General features: G+C 42.2%; 1 protein-coding gene across 3 annotated transcripts in view; it reads right to left on the reverse strand.

The window, feature by feature from the left end:
* Nucleotides 1-4,108: 4,108 nt before the first annotated feature.
* HOPX (HOP homeobox) overlaps nt 4,109-20,971 on the reverse strand; it is a 47,615-nt gene continuing 30,752 nt past the window's right edge. For 2 of the 3 annotated variants that reach the window (XM_007496405.3, XM_007496406.2), the window contains exons 2-3: nt 18,314-18,471; nt 4,109-4,889 (exon numbers count right to left, since the gene is read on the reverse strand). In XM_007496405.3, coding sequence (XP_007496467.1) covers nt 4,812-4,889; nt 18,314-18,457 — 222 coding nt within the window. In that variant the 5' untranslated portion in view covers nt 18,458-18,471 and the 3' untranslated portion in view covers nt 4,109-4,811. Of the gene's footprint in view, nt 4,890-18,313; nt 18,472-18,735; nt 19,032-20,971 lie in introns of those variants that run through there. The other variant, XM_001370271.5, reaches the window with a different exon arrangement.

A 20,971-nucleotide genomic window follows, 5' to 3' on the forward strand; every position in this document is an offset into this window, starting at 1 on the left:
AGGTCCTCTGGAATTCAGGCCTGGCATTCTATCCACTGTGCTACTTAGCTGCCCTGAAATGTGTCTTCCATCAGGCATGACCAATGTTTTCCCTTCATTTTCAGGTGCTTTTGTGTGACCTTCCATTTACTACCACTGTCAGTAAGTATTTGCATAATTACCTTGTGGTACCCTTAGAGTACTTAGGCACTTCCACCATCATTTTCTCTAAATCTAAAAACTCATTTTGTGGTTTAGTGCAAAACTCTGATACTACAATTGCCTAATTTGTGAGCATCCAACTCACATCCCCTTGCATTCTTCTGTTCTTTCCATCCTTTCTTTCCTGGAGAGCGACACACCATTTGTCATTGTTTGAGGAGAGCCAAAAAGTGAATCAGTCCTTCCAGTTTTTTGTATTTCTGAAAGCTCAGGATTTTACTTCCAGTTGGACTGAAGTACTTCAGACTCAGGAATGTCTATGCCTTGACTTTGTAAAATTTTTTTGGCTGTCTGTCTCATATTTTTAAGGTGGAGTTTTTTCTCAGTTCTCAACATTCTTGACTTTCTGTGATATAAGACGTTATTGACCACACCATCTTCCTTTCCAGGAAAATCCTTTCCTGACATCCATAACATTCTGTCTCCTGATTCTCCCCTTACCTATTCTGCCCTCCTCTTCCCCCCCTATCTCTTGATTCCTTTGCACTTGCTAAGTGGTAGTAACTATCAAGGGTCTACTAGGTCTTCCTCTCTTCTCTTCTGACAGTTTACTTTGATGACTTTATCTCTTCCCAAAAAGGTTTAATGGCAACCTCAATGCAAATAATCATACTCCCAATTTCTCCTTTGAGATCTGGACCTTAGTCACCTAGGGTCACCCAGCTAGTATCTGAGGCAAGATTAGAACCCGTGTTCCTGACTCCAAGTCTGGTGTTATTCTTTTCACAGCAAAATTGATGAAATATGTAGAGAACATTTTAATTTCTTTTACAAAGGAAAAAGAAGTCATAGTCTGGGGAATCCAATGGGAACCAGGAATCTTTTTGCTTTCTTTCCTACTATTTGACCACAGGAGCAATCAATATGAAGTAATTTCTATCCCAGACACCAAACAGAGGAATACTTTTCTCCTCAAATGTATTGACTCATTTAACGTCTTCTGTGAGACAGTATGACATAACACATAGGGCATCTGACCTTGGAGTCAGGTAGATCTGACTTTAAATGCTTCCTCTTACACACATTGGGGCTAGGTGACATTGAATTCCTCATGGCGCCCATGCAATTCTGCCTGAAAATCATAGATGAGCTGTGATCTCCATCCGTGGAGGGAGTTTCCATGCCAAGAGTTCCCCTACACCAATAAAATCACAACTCTGGACCAAAACCAAAAATGACTATTGCAGACTCCCATTCAGAAGCTTTGCTTTGGTAGATAATGCCAAATTGACTCCACACGGCAATGCATCTGGTCCCCAGGTGTGTTCTCAAGGAACTGTTCCAAGTGAGTCATGCATTTTTTTAAAGGCAGGTGGAACAAGTCTCTTGGTTTTGCTTGACAAGGTCATAGTTGATAGGAGTTTCATGTGAACTGTGGGATGATTTAAGGAGTTAGTTGTGTGTATGGGTGCCATGCTGGGCACCTAGTCCTCTCGATGGCAAAATACTAAAACAAGACAGTCCCTGCCCTCAATGAGCTTTTTCATTCTTATGGGAGGGGCAACATATATAGGGACTGGTAGCCAGGGAAGGAAGTTGGGAGTGGAGAGTCACAGGGAGAATGAATTACTGTATAGGGCAGTTGTTTGACATGTCTTTATAGAAACAAGAATAGTGTTCATTTGATTACAATGTCCAAAGCAAGAGGGGGAAAATGTGGGTAGTAGAAGGGAAATGGGGAAATATGGCATCAGAGAAGTTGAAAAGATGGCCAATGGGCAACTGGACACAAATGTGAAGGATATTCTTTTTTTTTTAACCCTTACCTTCCATCTTGGAATCAATACTGTATATGGGTTCCAAGGCAGAAGAGCGGTAAGGGCTAGGCAATGGAGGTTAAGTGACTTCCCCACAGTCACACAACTGGGAAGTGTCTGAGGTTAGATCTCAACCCAGGACTTCTCATCTCTAGGCCTGTCTCTCAATCCACTGAGAGCTACCCAACTGCCCCCTGAAGGATGTTCTTGTTAGGGGTTGGCTAACTAAAATGGGGTAGGTGAGTTTGCCCTTACCAACTTGCCCATCAGGATGGCTCAGCCCCAGAGTGGGTGTTCCAAAGTTGAGTGGATTTCACTAATCCCCGAGGTCTTTTTCATGTAGATTCTCTTGTCTAACCATATCTCTCCCTTCTAGTACTTATACATTTTATATTTTCTCAAGTGTAGCTGTTACTTTTATTCTATTAAATTTATAGCCTGTCACTGTAACCTAGTAAATTTTTTTAGAATGTTTCCATCTTCCAGCATTAGTCTTCCCTCCATGCTTTTGGGCATCTGTAATCTGATAAATAAACCATCTGTATCTTCCTCTAAGTAATGATTTACTAGCAATAGGGCTTGGGACAGATCTCAGGATTATTCCACTAGAGATCTCTCTCTGTCTAGGCCAAGGGGCCTGAATTGAAATTCTCCTTTCTTCTTCATCACATGCTAGCCACAGGCACAATTCCCAGACCCTTCTGCTCAAATAAGCAAGGAAAGCAAAGATTTGGTGACAAAGAACGCCCTTCCTGCCCTGTGATGCTCTGCCTAGCTTTCTCCTCTCCTCTTTCCAAATGTACATCTCCACTCCTAACTAGAGGGCTGGACTGTGGTGGAAAGCGTTCTGGTTCTTAGTCCGGATTGTGCTTTTCATCATGTGGCATTTGGCCAGTCGCTGAACCTGTATACACTTGTTTCTCCTCTTCGTCACCTGGGGCTCATAAACTTTGCCTTCTGTATCTCACAGGGTTGCTATGAGGCTAAGACATGTGAGAGGGCTTTGAAAATATTGGATGCTCTATAAATGCCAGGTGGTTAGGATATTCATTCTGGCCTTCTCCGTGGCTCTGTCACTCTCCTGTTTTCTTCAGAGGGCATGCCAGGGCTCAGCCCTGTGCAGAGACAGATGGTCTGAAGAGCACTAATGGAGTTGCACAGGGAAACATGCCAGATCTGAGATTCTATTCAATTTAAACCCCAGTGCTCTGTACATTTGTTTATGGATGAATTACGTGAAGGCATACAAGCTAAAAGCACGCCAAGCATGCTTAATAGGGTCTTGTAAACATTTGTATTCTGTCTAAATGTGAGTTTCGTATTTTAGATTTTTTTAGTCTAAATAACTGGAGACATGGTCTGAGCATGCTAAGTAGTGGTTCAGAGGGGTTTGCTGGGGGCTTTGTAAGCTCTGAGCCATATAGCAGGATTCCTGATAAGTGGGGCTCTTATACGGACTCTGTTGCATGTGGACTGGAAAATCTAGAGGCTGAAATGTCCTTTGATCGGCACATTAGTGATAGATTCAGATCCCCTTAGACTCCCTGAAACTCCTAGGCAGAAAGATGCATCCACTATATCCACCCCCAATTGACTGAACTGGTTAGCAGAACCAACTAGTTAAAGAGACTTCCTGATCCTGAGAAAGTTACTAGAAATATCTTAAGGGTCAAAGAAATGGGGTGTTAATAACTACAGTTCTTTGTCAATTACTTCCAAGTGCTGGTTCTTGCAAAGTGTGTGTTCTCTCACCCACAACACTGTTCTAGGACCCTCAATTCTCTTCTCTTGTCCCCGAGATTATAAGACTGAGCATTAAGGCAGGAACAGAAGATCTTAATTCCTCCTCAAGCTCCAGGCTACTAAAAAGGATAGGTCTGGATTAAGAATTTCATTTTGACCACCCTTTTGGATAATTTCAGTCTTTTCCTTGAGTTCCATAACCACATGTACATAATTGTCCCATTAAAAATCCACAGAACATGGCCTCAGACACTTTGTAGCTGGGTGACCCTGGGCAAGTCACTTAACTCCCATTGCCTAGCCTTTATCCCTCTTCTGCCTTGGAACTAATACTTAGTGTTGATTCTAAGACTGACGGTAAGAGTTTTAAAAAAGAAAAGTCTGTACAACACTACAAGACTCTGATGTGTTTCCAACAAAAAATTATAATTTTATTAAGAATATCATTTCAGGAAAAAATAAGTTTATTTTACTTAGCTAAATAAAATCTAATCCATGCATTTAAATAAAATTAATTCAAGACTACTCTCATTTTCCTTTTAGTTGTTTTTTGGACTGCAAAGGGCTTTCTGGACTCTTCCCACCTCACTGGGCTTTGTCCAAGTTAATGTAGCCAGTGTTCCGAAAGCTGCTTCATAATCTCAGTGCCTTGAGAATACCTCACTGTATCCATTTCGTTGAACTGGACAGAAGGAAAATTAATTTGTAAAGCAGACTTGGAAAGCTTGGAAACCTCCCCAGCTCTTTCCTTTTGACAGAGGCAACGGTAGGAGGCCACTGCTTTCATGAGGTATGAGTAAAAAGGAACCTGCAAGCAGTGACACACTGTTAGAATGATCTGTTCATGACCAATGGAATACTAGCCCACCTACGGCATTACTTTTGCAGACAAGCCATTTATTAGATTTAAGTTGCACAGAGCTTCATATGACTTCTAGTCTGATTATGTACATTTAAAAAATAAAACGTCATGTTAAATAGCAGAATGGTCAACATTTGGATATAAAACTATACTGCAAAACAAAAATAACTCAACAAAAGCCAGGAGAGGAATAACAGACAGTCTTCATGGTGTAGATGGAGAAGGTGGCAGCCTCCTACTCATCTTCCTTAGTCTCTGACGGAGCCACATTTCGAGGGGAGCCCTTCAGATTGCCGCCACTGAGCCAGGCGCTGCTTGAACCATTTCTGCAGAGAAATGCACAAAACTACAGTTATCCTAAAGAAACAGGGAATGATTTTGATTCCTTTTTTTTTTAAAGGGACAACTATAGGTCTGGACATGGCAAGAGTGGGAATAAGGAAAGTGTCGATGGAATTAGTTCCTTTTTCTAACTACCAAAACATTTGAGATCTGCTATTCACAGTCAGCTAGGTGAAAAAGTGAATTGAGCATGGGGCTTGGAATCAGGGAGATTCATCTTCCTGAGTTCAAATCTGGTCTCAGACACTTAAGAGCTGTGTGATCCTGGGCAAGTCACTTAATCCTGTTTGCCTCAGTTTCCTTATCTGTAAAATGAGCTGAAGAAGGAAATGGCAAACCAGCCAGTGTTTCTACTGAGAAAACCCCAAATGGAGTCACAAAGAGTCATACAAAACTGGAAAAAAATGACTATAAATAAATTAACAGGCAATAAATACATTCAATTCAATGAATGGCCACCAAGCATCTTCAAAATGCAAGGTATTGTGGGTAAAAAAAGACAAAGTCCTCCAACTCCTCCAAGTCATCTTTTGGCAAGCTCACAATATTCTTTTGAAGTATACAGGGTAGATTTGCCCAATCATCACCCATTCTCCTGGGCCCTAGGGAGGGAAGACTTTGTATATAGACTATCCTTTTCATATGTGATCAATCACTTCCTTCGACTGTGTGTGTAGATTAGGGATTCTTAACCTTTCATGGACCCATATTTGTGTCATAGACCCTCAGCAACAATCTGGTGAAGTTTGTGGACCCATTTTTAAGTGCAGAAACTAAATTACGTAGGATTACCAATGAAACCAATTATCTTGAAATAAAGATGTTATTTTTTGCCACTTAAGTTCAGAGACCTTGAAATCTGGTCTCCAATCCAATGGCACTAGACTCCTTGGTGTTCCACAAACAAGACACTTCCTCATCTTTCTTAGCTCTGGGCATTTTCTCTGTCTGTCTCCCATGCCTGGAATACTCTCTCTCCTTGTTTCTACCCACTGGCTTCCTTTAAGTCCCTACTAAAGTCCAATCTGCTGTAGGAAGCCCTTTCAGCCTAATGCCTTCCCCCTCTGAATGATTTCCCATGGAACATTTTGGTAAGTCTTTGTTATCTCTCCCCTTAGACTGTGTGCTCCTTGAGGGCAGGGAGGGTCTTTTCCCTCTTTATGTTTCCCCAACCCTTAGCAGGCCAGTCAGGTTTATTGGCTGACTCAGAGCTGGACTACTGAAGGAAAACTCTAGGTGGGGCAAAGGCAGATGTGGTTGGTGTCTTAAGTATTTGTAAGTGTTTTAAGGAAAGGTAATGTGGAACGTCTCAGGGTATAAGAAGAGAAGGAAGCATTTTACTAAGTGCCAAGAATAATGGTTGGTGTCTTAAGTATTTGTAAGTGTTTTAAGGAAAAGTAATGTGGAACGTCTCAGAGTATAAGAAGAGAAGGAAGCATTTTACTAAGTGCCAGGAGTAATGTCGAGCACTTTGCAAATACTTTGTCATTTGGTTCTCCCAACAATCCTATGAGGGAAGTGGTGCTATTATTTCCATGTTACAGTTGGGTAAACTGAGGCAGACATACAATAATGAAGTTACCCAGGGTCCCACAACTTTATGAAGAGAGATTTGAACTCTAGGCCTAGCACTCTTCACTGAATTAAAGAGCTGCCTCTTCAATATGTTTTGTGGATAGAAGGAACTGGCTTTGTGGGAATACTTTAATTTAAACTCTCCCTCTAATACATACTGGTTATGTCCCTTAATCTTTTAAATGACACTCTAAAATAAGTTACAAGGGTGATACCAGGGTGGGGGGAGATTCCATATATAGATTCCCTACCATGAATAATAATAATAATAATAATAGACTGATGTATATGATGTATTGAGCTACGGGGTAAGGTAGATAGTTCAGTGGATAGAGCACTAGGTTTGGATTCAGAAAGATTCATCTTCCTGAGTTCAAATCTAGCCTCAGACTTTTACTAGCTGTGTTACCTTGGGCGTCACTTAACACTGTTTGCCTCAGTTTCCTCATTTATAAAATGTGTTGGAAAAGGAAATGGCAAACCACTCCCAAATGGGTTAAAGAAATAATGAAAAATGATTGAACAGTATATTAGAGCTAAATGACTCCTTGAAAAAGAGATCACTGGGGAATGGGATTTTTGTGAGCTGGACCAAAGAGATTGTATGGTTCTGCAAACATGGAAAAAAGGCAAAGGGAGGTTGTTCAGAAAGGAACAGCAGACAAAACACTGAGTTAGTCTACAACACAGAAGTTGGAGTGAAGAGCCTGAGGGAGGACCTATATTCCAGTCACTGGTAAGGCCACACTTTCCTTTGCTGTAAAATAAAGATGGACTTACTGGTCTCTAACATCCTTTCCAGGCTCTAACAGTCTATGATTCTCAGGAACTTAAGAGCAAAACCCAGGAAGACTCAGAAAGGGAAGACCAGAAGGAGAGAACCTGAATCCCAGAGCCAAGAAAGATTAGATCAGAGGTTGAGTGGCTGGAATCAGGTGAAGGACTAGTCAGAAATTTCCAGAGGGCAGAGTCCTGGGGGACAGAGATGAGGTGGCAGCTCAGGTGGTCACCACAACAACAGCTTTAACCTGAAGCCCACAGATAATTGGTTTAACAGAATCAGGTCTTGGGAACTCAACATTGCTCCACCCTAATTAGTTTAACAAGGTCAAGAATGTCTGCATCATACTCAAGGATTAAGTATCTGAGGAAATGGCCTTCAACAGACATGTGCAGAAACAGCAGACAGACCCCCTAGGCTGTCCTAAGTCAAGCTAAGCTATCATTGGTACAGATGAGATGCAGGAAAGTGATGTAAAACCATCTATATAAGGCACATCACTTCCTCTCTTCTTCTCTTTCCCAGAGAGGCATCTCTGGCTGGCAGTGTGCTAAGCGTTCTGACGTCTTGGCGTGGTAGCAGCTATTTGTCTGGGTTTTCCCTTGAGCTAATTCAGGTTCAGGCATCTTGGCTGAGCCCTCTTGGAGTTCAGGCTGATTCCTTCCTCTTTCACACTCCAAACCCTTACTTTCTAGATCCCCTAATCTTTTTACAAGCCAGGTGGGAGAAAAATAAGTGGAAATTTTGTATCCTTTGGACTTCATCTCCCAGAATTCTTCCCTCATCCCAAAATTCTTTTTCCCTTTCTGTTTACCTGCATCCTTTATGTTATTGTATATAAGTTTTGGGTAACACCTCCCTTGCTTCTCCTTTCCACCTTCCAGGCTGAGTGAGAGCTCTCTGTTTCTCTAGCCTTTTATTTCCCCCCCCTTATTTTTATTATAAACTTTATTTTAATATTATAATAATCCACATTATTATAATAAATCTTATTAAATATAATATTTGGAGTATTGGATATTAATTTTAAAAATCTACAGACTGAAGGACCTGGGTTCCAAACTGGCCTCAGGCACTTCCTAGCTGTGTGACCCTGGGCAAGTTCCTTAATCCCCATTGCCTAGTCCATACTGCTCTTCTGCCTTGGAACCAATACACAGTATTGATTCTAGGGTGGAAGGTAAAGTTTTTAAAAATAAAATAGGTAAAGCCTAATTAAATCAGACCTCAAGCAACTACAGCTAAATAAAGTAATTTGCTTTATCCAAATGCTTTACAAATGAAGAATTGTACCTTGACACATACATGGACTATTAAGTATTTGGGGCTGGAGGAATTTTTCTTCATACCATGACCCACTTTAATACAGTTGAGGTTTAAATAGTCTTCATGTAGAGAGCCATCCTCTAGTCTGTTAACTCCAAGAGAGCAGATTATAATCAACTGGCATTAACTAATAGCAACTTCAGGATGGGCCAGAGTTGTGGTTCCAGAAGCTGGCCATTGACCATCAAAAAAACAATTCTAGAGCATTTCTATTTGAATATCCCAACTGCTAATTTGGTTTATCTTGAAATCAAGTGAGTCTGACATTTAGTAAATGGGCTGTAGTCCCTCAAAACTCTGCCTCCAGTAGAGCAGCACCCTGTGTGTTTCCCATTCACCCTCCCCAGGACAGATTCCTATCATAACTCTTAAAATGATCCTGATTGTGGTTCCTGGCCTTCCCAGACTATTCTACATTCCATCAGCTCCTGGGGGAGGAAATCTATCCCTTGACTGCTTGTAAATGAACATCCCCATTACCCTTGGTCATTGATGGGGATTTATTTACTCTGAGGAAGAGAATTCGACTATAACCAGGAGGGAGTGATGAAGAACATTATTTCTGTCTTTTTCAGCTAACATCTTCTCTCTCAGTCGCTAACGTCTTTTTCTTTCCAAAAAGAGAGCTTTGTCTCTCGGCTCTCGCACTGACGAAACTCCCAAATGCACTGAGCTCTGGGACTAGGCCCAAAAGTATTGAGAGGGGTTTAAATAAAAAATCCTGGGCCCTTCTCTAAAGGACAATGACAGCTACGGTGGATTTGAGTTGGTAATAATAGAAAGACCAGATCTTTTCCACATCCCAAAGGTCTGCTGAGAATTCATTTCCCAGCTCTTTCTCCCCATGCCTACTTGAAAAGAAAAGATTGGGTTGCTAGGTTTGGGATTTGGTGAAAACCCCATAGGTTTTTAACCCAAATGTTGTTGCTGGGTATGTGTGTCGAATGGAGGGGTGGGTGCCATCTGGACTTAGAATTTATAGGAATTTCCCAGAGGGAAAATTTCCCCCACAGATGCTGATAGGCAACTCCTCTTAATTTGTAGACTCAAAAGTTGCCTGGGAGTAATGAAAAGTTAACTGACACACAGCTGCTTTCTATTGGAGACAGGGGACTCTGCCACGCAGATATCTAAGCAAAATGCCTTAACAAAAACCCTCTGACGAGAGGCAGTCTTCAAATTCATCCTGAAAACAAAGCCTTTCCTATTTTGGTGATGACAAAATGGTGCTGGTTTCTCACAGTGAAATAAGGACTTCATTTTTTGCTCTGGGGAATTAGATGGAAATAATATTCCTAATTATATAGTGAGGACCACTGAATTTTTATGTAAAGACTCTTCTGCAAGGCTTCTTTCAGACCTTTTCTTTCTCCTCATCTCCCGTCATGGTTCCCTGCTTTTCCCTTCACCCTGACAGCCCTACCAGCAGTTGGAGAAAGCATCTCAGAGAGATAGCTCATGGGAATACAAAGTCCTTTTTTGCTCCCATTGAAGCAGGACTTCGATCCCTTTATGATGACATAGTATGGGGCAGCTTTGCAAGAGAGGAAATAGCCCAGAGAATAGAGAAGAGAAGGAATAAGAAATCTGCAGCTCTTTAGGGCATTTCTCAACCTTTTTATATCACGAATCCTTTTGGCAGTGTGGTGAAAACTATGGATCCTTTATCAAAATAATATTTGTTTTGTTTTGAACACAGTGTTTGTTTATTGGAAAAATCCAATTCGTAGCTCTTTGAACATGTTGTAATATACTTTCAAATGAACATATAGAATATGAATGAAATCTATAGAGTTACAGAAGGGAACCAATTAGACCAAAATATAGTGATTAAACTTCTTTTTAAGCTCACAGTTTCTAGGTTAAGAGCCCCTGCTCCAGTGCTGATGACCCAGTCATAACTCACTGTTATGTTCTCTGGAGTGGGATAGGACTGGGGACTCATACCTATGAGGCTCTGGTCCTGCTGTGGGTAATTTGAATAAGCAGCTGCCCATATCGTTTTATTTGTAGACCCCCAAATATTGACTGTACGCTGAAGGGCAGGTCTTTAGCTATTCAATCACCTTAGCACTGTTTCCGGAACCTACTTGTTTTAAAATTCAAGTAAATAGGTGGAAGGAGGTCACCCATGAAGTCATTATCACCAAAAAACACATGAGCCTGCATTAGTTTGTCAGACTAACCAGCTGTTATCTCTGACAATACTTCCTGAGGAAATGGGCTCTACTACAGAAACATCTGCCTGTATTAACAGCCATTCAGACATGTCTCAGACTGACCATCTTGCTAGGAAGGCCAATTCACTAAAGACCCTGGAATTTATAGTCTTTTCCCATCCTGAACAGGGGCTGTTATCCATATATATGGGACAGAAAATGAATCAGAGTGTGGTGTGGGGACAAAAGCACTGGATTTGAGTTAGAAAATCTGGGATTGACTCTCAACTCTACCACCAAATCCCTGAAAGACAATGGACAAAGCATTCCTAACACTCTCATCTTTGGGGCCCCAAGTTTACTCATCTGTGAAATGGGATGGTGGCATAGATCACTGAGGTCTCCTGCCTAAAACCTTGGATGGAGTGTGCTAAATGTCAGGAAAACCTGAGTTCAAAATTTTCCTTAATTTCAAAAATTTCCTTAAGCAAGTCCTAACCATGTGATTCTGGGGACACCTAACCTCTCTGACTCAGTTTCCCCAACCTTAAAATGGGGATACTAACAGCACCTACCCCCCAGAGTTCTTGTGAAGATCAAATTGGATAACATATGTGAAGTGCTATTACCTCAGGAGGGCAGCTGTGGACAGTTATCCTGAGCTTCCTTGATAGCCTGTGCTGGAAAAGAGAGCAACCAGGCAAGGGGGAGAGTCATTGTCTCCTTGTGCCCACTATTCTGTGGCAGTGGGAGTTGGAAGCTCTTCAAGAAGGTAATAGGAGGGCAGCCTTCCCAGAGTGTTGGTCTTGGAGGAAGCCAAAGACCAAAGTGCTCTGCTCCATTTACCCTAGTGATGGCTAATATTTACATAGTATTTAAAGATTTGAGAAGAACTTGACAAATGTTATCTCATCGAAACTCACGCTAATCCTGCTGTTAGTGTCATCATCATCCCTATTTCGCAGATGGGGAAACTGAGACCCAGGGAAGTAAAAGAACTTGCTCTGTGACCCTTTTCTGTGCCCGGATCCCTTAAACCCCTTGATAGTCCAACCCTCGCACCATAATCTGAAAAAGGTAAAGAGAACCCCCAGGATATTACAGTTTCCCTAGACCAATGGAACTACTGTTTCAGATTTGGAGGCAGGGGAGGGTCAAGCCCCAGGAAGTGGAACAATCTTTCCAGAAGCTACATACAATGTAGTAGTGTATGACTGACACACAGTTACTTCATAGTACATTTTCATAAACCCAGAGTTCATTTGGAACACTGTAGAGTATAATAGGAAACTGGAGGAGGGCTACAAAGAGGTGGGATAGATTGAGTTTGATATGGAGACACACAAATACAGAGCTTAAATATTTGTAAAATGCTCCTGTGCATCCATTAGGTTGTAAAGGAGTTCTGGTTCAGCTGTAGGCTGGGGCAAGGAGACCCTGACATACTTTGCAAATCTTAGATTCTATGTCTTTATAAATCAGTTTCCTAGGACAGCAAGGGGGAAAAATCATGCCCTCCTCCTCTTTCTCATTTCATTTTTTTAACCCTTACCTTCTGTCTTACTTACTTACAATACTGTGATACCCAGTAGTGATTCCAAGATGGAAGGTAAGGGTTTTTTTAAAAAAATAATCAATACTGTATGTTGGTTCCAAGGCAGAAAGAGCAGTAAGGGCTAGGCAATGGGGGTTACGTGACTTGCCCAAGGTCACACAGCTAGGAAGTGTCTGAGGCTAGATTGGAACCCAGGACCTCCTGGCGCCAGGCCTGGCTCACAATCCACTGAACCACCTAGCTTCCCTCTCTCATTTCATTTTAACCACCAATTTTAAGCATGACTTAAATGTTTAGTTAGAGTTTTCTTAAATAGCTTGGATTGCCAGTTTTTCTATAGGTGGGAGTTGTCAAGGAGAAAACTGGAATTTGTGTAGAAGAGTTTAGGAGCAAATATTCTGTTCTTTATCTGTGATGAGAGCACAGAAGAACACAATACAATAAGTATCTCTTGACATTAGTAGTAAACCTAGCTGGAAGCTTTCAACTCAGCTTCCATTATCAAGGGAGAGAGCCCTTTTTTATGACACACTCATTGGTTTTAATCAGTCATAACCATTTATTAAAGGCTTACTGTGTGCAGACACTATCCTTGGGGAGCCAATGTACCCATCCTTTCAGATGACTGTTTAACCATGTGGTCTTAGGGGAATGCTTTCTATTATTTGGTCACTTATTCCCACCAGTCCTCTGAGGGGCAGGAAATAGTTAAGGTGATTCCATGATGCCAAATGGTTTACAGGGCAGGGGTCGAGAAAGGGGGACCAGAAAATCCTAGTTCATTTCCTTTTCTTTTAAATCCTTACCTTCTGCCCTAGTCACAACTCTAAGACAAAAGGGCACAGGCTAGGCAATCAGGGTTAAGTGACTTGCTCAGAAGTCTCTAATTCATTTCTCCAGACCATATTCTTCCTACAGCTACTCTCTCTCTCTCTCTCTCTCTCTCTCTCTATCACACACACACACACACACACACACACACACACACACACACACACTCCTTCTACTTTCACCATACCAGGAGTTTCAGAGCTCATTCACTTAGCACTTTAAGTGCTTTCCAAGTGTCCTCTCTGTTAGAGCTTATAAAACTCTCTGAACTGTGGTCCATTATTATACCCACTTTTCAGATGAGGAAATGGAGGCTGAGTGAAATAACCTGACTACATGACCAGTTCATGTCTGAGAGAGAAGCTGAACTTCTGTCTTTCTGACTCCAGGTCCAGCATTCCCTCCACTGTAACAACCTACATGCCTCCAATCATCATTATTTATATTTTACAGATCTAGGAATTGCTGTTTGGGGAGGGGGTGACAAAAGAATGTAAACTCCTTAAGGCATGTGCCAATGGTTCACTTCCTCAGTCTTCGTATCTCCAGAAACCAGCAGAGTGCCTCAGCAGACTCTAAATAAATGTGTATTGAATTGAATTGACAGGTCAAAAGTAAATGTATTTTGGGGGCAGCTGGGTAGATAGAGTGAGGTCTGGAGATAGGCAGTCCTGGGTTCAAATTTGGCCTCAAGATACATCCTAGATGTGTGATGTTGGGCAAGTCACTTAGCCCCAATTGCCTACCCCTTCCAGCTCTTCTGCCTTGGAATTGAGTCAGTTTGAAGTGTCAGTTTGAAGATAGAAGGTAAGGATTAAAAAAAAAGAAGTATATGTGATTGGGGGGTGGGGAGGAATAGATTATCTACTGTGAGTTTATCAGAGGTGGGAAGGGTAATAGTACCTCAGTCATTACTTTGTAGGCACACAGACCCAAAACCTGCCTTTGGGAGAAAGGGCAAGTGAGTCCTTGCCTCTAAATAGAGTTTGTGATTTGAAAACTGTCTAATTCTATTAGAAATTCAGAAAACTGAAGCTTTTTGGCTTGTGGTATTATATCCCCTGTGTCTGGCATATAGTAGGTACTTCATACATAAATGCTTGTTGATTAAATGATCCCCAATCTTTGTCGATCAATGTCATAACTGGCCTAAAGACAGATCCACAAGTGAGAAAAGGATGGACAAGATACATCTTAGCAAACAGGTAAATTGTTTAGCCCAGGGCTGAATTCACTAAATATAGCCTCAATTCTGACACAAATCAACTGATGGTTATTGATTGAGCACCCATTAGGGATCTAGAATGATTTGAGCTTGGCTCACGGGGTGATGTTGGGGACATCACTGCCCCTCTTTCTGTATCCCCATCTCTAAAATAGCATGAAATAAAGTGATCTGGTTCTACTTTACATAAAACTATGTCTGCCTGGAAATTTAAAAAACAAAAAACCCTTACCTTCCGTATTGGAATTGATACTAAATATATCCTAAGGCAGAAGAGCAGAAAGGGCTAGACAAATGGTTAAGTGACTTGCCCAGGGTAACACAAATTTAGGTCAAATTTGAACCCAGGTCCTCCCAACTCTAGTCCTAGCTTTACCTAGCTGCCCCAAAGTAGATTTATCAATTTTATGGGGAAAAGAAAGTGTGCCATCTGGGAATCATTCCTGGATCCAAAGAATCTCACATGATACCACTACACTATTGACACCCACCTGCAAATTGTTTATGGACCCAATACTGTGCCTTCAGTTAGGGAGCCCTGCATTGGAATCCTGCCTCAGACTTTCACTAGTTTCTAAAACCCCATTTTCCTTATCTGTAAAACAAGAATAATAATACTTGTAACAAATAGTTACTAGCACTACTGTGAAGTTCAAATCAGTCAACTAACATTTTATTAGTGCCTGCTATGTGCTAAGTTCTGGGGATACAAGGAAAGGAAAGGCAGAAATGAAAAAAAAAATTTTTTTAATTCCTGTTCCTAGGAACTCAGTCTAATGGTGGCCATAAAGTGATTTATGACCTTAAAGTTAACATCTAGCTGGTATATTGCACTTTACATATGTTTTTCATTTGAACTTTATAACAATCTCCTGTGGAAGATGCTATTATTGTCCTTATTTTGCAGATAAAGAAACTGAGGATGGCAAAGGTCAAGTGACTTGCCCAGGGTCCTATAAGTAGGAACTGAAATAGGATTTGAACTCATGCTGAACAGAGAGACTCTCCTTCTGTCATTTAGCTATCCATAATCATCATTCAATGCTTAAGTGTAAATGGAATCAGATATCAAGCTGGGTTTAAAAAATCCCAAACCAGATCATGTGGTGGTCCAGTCTAATTATTCCTGTTTTACAGAAGGTTGAACTGAAGGGCAGTGAGAGGGGCCATGAGTTTAGCCAGCTTCACAAAGTGAATCAGTGCTCTAACAATCCTGGGTAATAGGTGCCCAACCAATAAATATTTCCAATGATTGATTTAGAGGAGTCCTCCAAAAGGCTGGCAACAGTCACAAGAAGCTATGTGCCTCCTTGGCCCCAAGTAACTATCAGAAGGACACAGATACTTTTAGACAATTCCCAAGACTGACTAAGGGGGGAACTAGCCCAGGTCCATCTCCCCACAGCTAGAATGCAGTTACAGCACTTATAGACACAAAGCAATATGGTCACAAAGGACGTCCTGGCTATTAGTGCCTTCGATCCTCTGAACAACCCTGAGAGTTAGCTAACCCAGGGTGCAAGTTTGGTTCATCTCTTAGTGGTAGCTGGAGAAAATGAACAGACTATTTAGTTCCTCAGTAACTGGTGTTGTAACATGTTGGTTAAATGACGAATGGGTCTTCACAACTTTATAGTTGGCTGCAATACAGAAATACTATGGGGGCAACTAAGTAGCTCAGTGGATTGAGAGCAGAGACAGGAGATCTTGGGTTCAAATATGGACTCAGACACTTCCTAGATGTGTGACCCTGGGCAAGTCACTTAACCCTCATTGCCTAGCCCTTATTGCTCTTCTGCCTTAGAACCAATACATAGTTGTGATTCTAAGACTAATGATAAGGGTTCAAAAATAAATACAATTAAAAAAATAAAATGATAATATGCACGCATTAGTGCAAAACCTTAGCCACGACTAAAACACACTTTTCCATATCTCTACCTTCCTAATCTTTTTCCAAGACTTCAATCAGATACCATTTCCTCCACATATTAGTATTTATAGCAATTAGTATTCCCTCTTTCCCCAAATATTTCTATACATTTTTCTGATCTTTTCTTGGCCTTTTTCTGTCTCTCACTTGTTGTTGTTGTTGAGTTGTTTCAATCCTGCCTAACTTTTTGTGACTTCATTTGGAGTTTTCTTGGCAAAGATACTGGAGTGGTTTGCCATTTCTTTCTCTAGTTCATAAGAAAATTGAGGGATACAGGGTGAAGTGACTTGCCCAGGGTCACACAGTTAGGAAGTTTCTAAGACTAGATTTGAACCCAGGTCTTCCTGACTCCAGGATATCTACTACACCATCTCACTGCCTTAGGTCTCTCAATTACCTTATTCTTCGGTGTACAAATTTATCTCCCCACCCCACTCCCGAATTCTTTTCTTGAGGGCAAAGAACATTTCATTTTGCCTTTTTTATCCCCAACACCTATCACAGTATTTTTACTTATAGTAGGTGCTTAATTTATACTTGTTAGCCTGAACTGAATTACTTTTAATCATCTATCTAAACCAAATTTTCTCTCTCTCTTTCTCTCTCTGTGTGTCTCCAAATAAAAGTATATATATATATATATACACATATATATATACACATACATACAAAGATATATGCATATGTATGTAATTTTGCATTTTAAAAAAAGTAAAGTACAACAGTGCGCTGGAAAGAATAGGTGGCAGTAAAGTTGCTCCTACTTCCACCCCCAAGAAGCCTTGGACAAGCTATTTATGGGATCTGGCTTTACTTTCCTTAAGTCTAAAGGGAGGTGGGGCAGGCCAGGAGGTTCTAAAGGTCTCTTACATCTCTCAAACTCTGATTCTAGAATACAATGGGAAGCGTGCTTAAAGAAATGGGCTCTGGAAATGGGTGCAGCAGCAGGAGTAGGGACCCTAAAGAGATTGTGCATCAAAGATGCACAGATGGATGAATGCTGCAGCTAGCAGCCAAAGAGAGACAGTCTAGTTGCTGCTGGGAAACCCATAGATAGAAGAGACACAGCTTCTCTGTCAGTAAGATTGACAGCTCAAAGAGAGAAGGCAGAGCTTTTGACTTTGGAACTCAAAGGGGAAAGCAAAGATAATACATGAAAGAGCAGAGACCATAGAGAGGAAGCTGGTCAGAAGGAAGCAGGGAGATGACAGGTTTTAGAAGGGGATGTAGGAAAAGGCTTATCTGAAAGGAAAAGGTGCTTTGGGGGAAACTGGAATTCTTGTAGATGAGTTACTTGCAAGTGGGAAATGTTTCATTGTTTGTACTTGGGTCCTCTCACCCCCCTGGCATAATGCCTGGCACAAGTAGGTGCTTAATAAATGCTGACTTAAGAACCAGGAAAACATTGTACACGTTAACTGAAACATTGTGGGAGGATCAAATGTAATAGACTTTGCTACTAATAGCAGTTTAGTGATCCAGGACAATCCCGAGGGATTTATGAGAAAGAACACTATCCACATCCAGAGAAAGAACTGTGGGAGTAGAAACACAGAAGAAAAAAACAAACGTGATTTATCACTTGTTTATATGGGTATATGATTTGGGTTTGGGGTTTTAAAAGATCACTATCTTACAAAAATGAGTAATTTAAAAAATTAAAACAAACAAACAAAAATGATGGCTTAATGACTGACTAGGTAGTAGGGAGCGGGAAAGCATGGTTGAAGACTCGATCTGGGTTGGGGGACATTACAGCTAGGGAGGTGTTAACCAGGGGATGGAGCCAGAGGGGCTGGGGCTGGGTGGGGGAGTGCTATCAGTCCCGGACAACCGCATGGGAGAGGTAAAGGAGCCAGATAAATGGAAAATGATAAGGTGACAGCAGCCATCTGGTGATGATAAACAGGAGGGAAAACCATGAGCTATGAGCTAGGGAGGGAGGAAAAGCCGAGAGGCGGTGACAGCTTGAAAAAGAGAGAGAGAAAAGGCAGATAGTCAGGCACAGAGGCGGGAGCCTCACCTCGGTCTGTTCCTCCGTAAGGCCAACCTCAGCAGCAATGAGGAGCAGCGTGGTAGGGTCGGGGTACTTGTTCCCTTTGTTGAAGTTTAACTCCAGGGTCTCCACCTGGTCCTGCGTGAGGCCGTTCACTTCCTCTGTGGACATGGTCCCCGTGGCCACTAGATGGGGAGAAAAGTACAGGGAAGGGACGTTGTGAGACTGCAGGCTGGAGAAGAGCTCTGGCGGCCCCCGTCTCCGGGGTCCCGGGAATAGGGCACAGACTGCAGCTGTGGCTCTAAGATCTCCCAGAGCCCAGCCCTCTGCTCGGCACTAGATCTTAGCCTCAAGGCGGGCTCGGGGTGGGGCGGCTCCCGGTAGAGCCCAGCCTTCGGGTGTGTAGGAGCACCCCCCTCCAAATCCCTCCCCACCCCTCCCAGGCTCACTTCTGTAGCTCCAGCTGGGCCGGAAAAGGGCTGTCCACAGTCCCCGTGGAGACCTCCCTGAGTCCTCTCCTCCTCCTCGGAGCCTTCTCCTGCCTCCCGCTCACCTTCACAGGCATTTATCCCAGTCCCTGCCTTGGCCCTGGGGCAGAGAGCTGAAGTCAAGAGGATGACTCAAATCTCCCTCTTTCTTAAGGAGAAAGGCTGAGGGAGAAGATGGATAAAGCCGCTTTCCACTGCCTTTTGCGCGGAGGAGAGGAGGGGAATCGTCACGTTAGGAAGGGAGGGCAGAAGGAAGAGATCCAGGCTTGGGAACCAGGCAAGGAAATGTACGCTTTAGATGTTTCCCACTAAAATCCCTTCATTGCTCCCATCATTTTGCATGTGGGCATTGCTCCAGAGCTCTAAAACTCCAAAGAAGTCTGTGAGCCATCAGGTTTTGCACCAGCAAGAGTCCCAGTCAACCAGCACATTAAATGGTTCCCCATATGAGCTAGGTGTTGGGCATACAAAACTGAAAAACCCATAGGGAGGGAGGTGCAGACAGAGAACACCTTGAGGCTTGGGAAGGAAGCCCCTAAAACCTTCCCTCTTTTTGTTTCTTGCTCTTAGCCAACACCCTACTTCCCCAAAAGTGTATATCTAGACTTCCCTCTAGAAGCTTGATCCCCTAGAATCAGGGCCCACCACTGACTGCTATGGGTAGTTGTGACTTGACTTCAGTGACCTGGGCTTCTTAATAGACCTCTAAATTGTTAAGTGGGTACAATGAAATCATAGGTTTTCCCCCAAAGCCCTCCCAGCCCCAATCATTTCCTAGTCCTAGATTGTGGGACAGTGCTTACCCTGTAAAAAGGTAAATAAGCCTTCTTTATGGGCTGCCAGGACAAGCACTTTCCTTGCAAAGATGACAGATGTGGGGCTTCCCAGCCCTTTCTTGTAAAAGAAAGCAACTAGTCTGCCAGAACTACAAGAGTCTTTGAAGCATTCCTGATCTTTTAGGAATGTTCAATGTGCTCAAGAAGTCAGTTCCTTCCTCCTTCCCTCCCTACCTCTCTTCCTCCCTCCCTCCCTCCCTCCCTCCCTCCCTCCCTTCCTTCCTTCCTTCCTCCCTCCCTCCCTCCCTCCCTCCCTTCCTTCCTCCCTCCCTCCCTCCCTCCCTCCCTTCCTTCCTTCCTTCCTTCCTTCCTTCCTTCCTTCCTTCCTTCCTTCCTTCCTCCCTCCCTCCCTCCCTCCCTCCCTCCCTTCCTTCCTTCCTTCCTTCCTTCCTTCCTTCCTTCCTTCCTTCCTTCCTTCCTTCCTTCCTTCCTTCCTTCCTTCCTTCCTTCCTTCCTTCCTTCCTTCCTTCCCATTATCCCTGGCAGCCCATAAAGAAGAGCAGTAAGGGCTAAACAATGGGGACTAAGTAATTTCCCCAGGGTCACACAACTAGGAAGTAACAGAGGACAAATTTGAACCCATGACCTCAATTTTTAGGCCTAGCTCTCAATGCCCTAGAAGCTCCCTACAATCATTTCTAAATTTAGTTGCTTTTCTTGCTGCAAAATCTTGTCATAATGATGTGCTTTTCTTCTCTAAGTTTATCTAGGTTTGTTCTTCTTTGTCATTTGACTCTTGGCTTATAAACTAAGTGACATTAATGTTCTTAAATCTGATCAGGTGCCTTATATTACATTAGATCTCTCTGGTTTCCTGTTTCAGTACTTTGTATTAGATTTCAGGATAGAGGCCCTGGTTCTTTTTAAGGGATTTATCCAGTTAGTTGGACTAGCACTGCTGATCTGATCAGGATGACAGAAGGTAGGATCAATTCTAAGCATCCAATTCTACAAGCTCCTCTTTAGGACAAGGTTTAATTATTGACTAAAAAGTTGGAGGAAAGAAGAGGGGGAAAATTGTTAGAGGAAATGGGTGTGGACATTCTAAATTACAAAATCTATTCCACCTTTTACCACAGTCCAGACTTTTTCCTTACAAACTATATTTGATTATTGTTTCCTTTTTCTTTTCTTTTCCCCCTTCTTTTAAGATGAAACAAATAAAACAAATAAATCCAGTAACTCTTACCCCATAAAGGAAACACTTGAGATTGTATATCAAAGAGATAAAATCATCAGGATGAAAAGAGTTTGAAAGTTTGGTTTTCAGGAGGTAGTCCAAACAATTTAGGCAGAAAAGGCCATTTAAAAAATCAGCTTTAAAGAAGTAGTTAGGGGTCAAGTGGAAGTCCACTGCGAAT

This window comes from Monodelphis domestica, chromosome 6, assembly GCF_027887165.1.
Source record: "Monodelphis domestica isolate mMonDom1 chromosome 6, mMonDom1.pri, whole genome shotgun sequence".
Lineage (NCBI taxonomy): Eukaryota > Metazoa > Chordata > Mammalia > Didelphimorphia > Didelphidae > Monodelphis > Monodelphis domestica.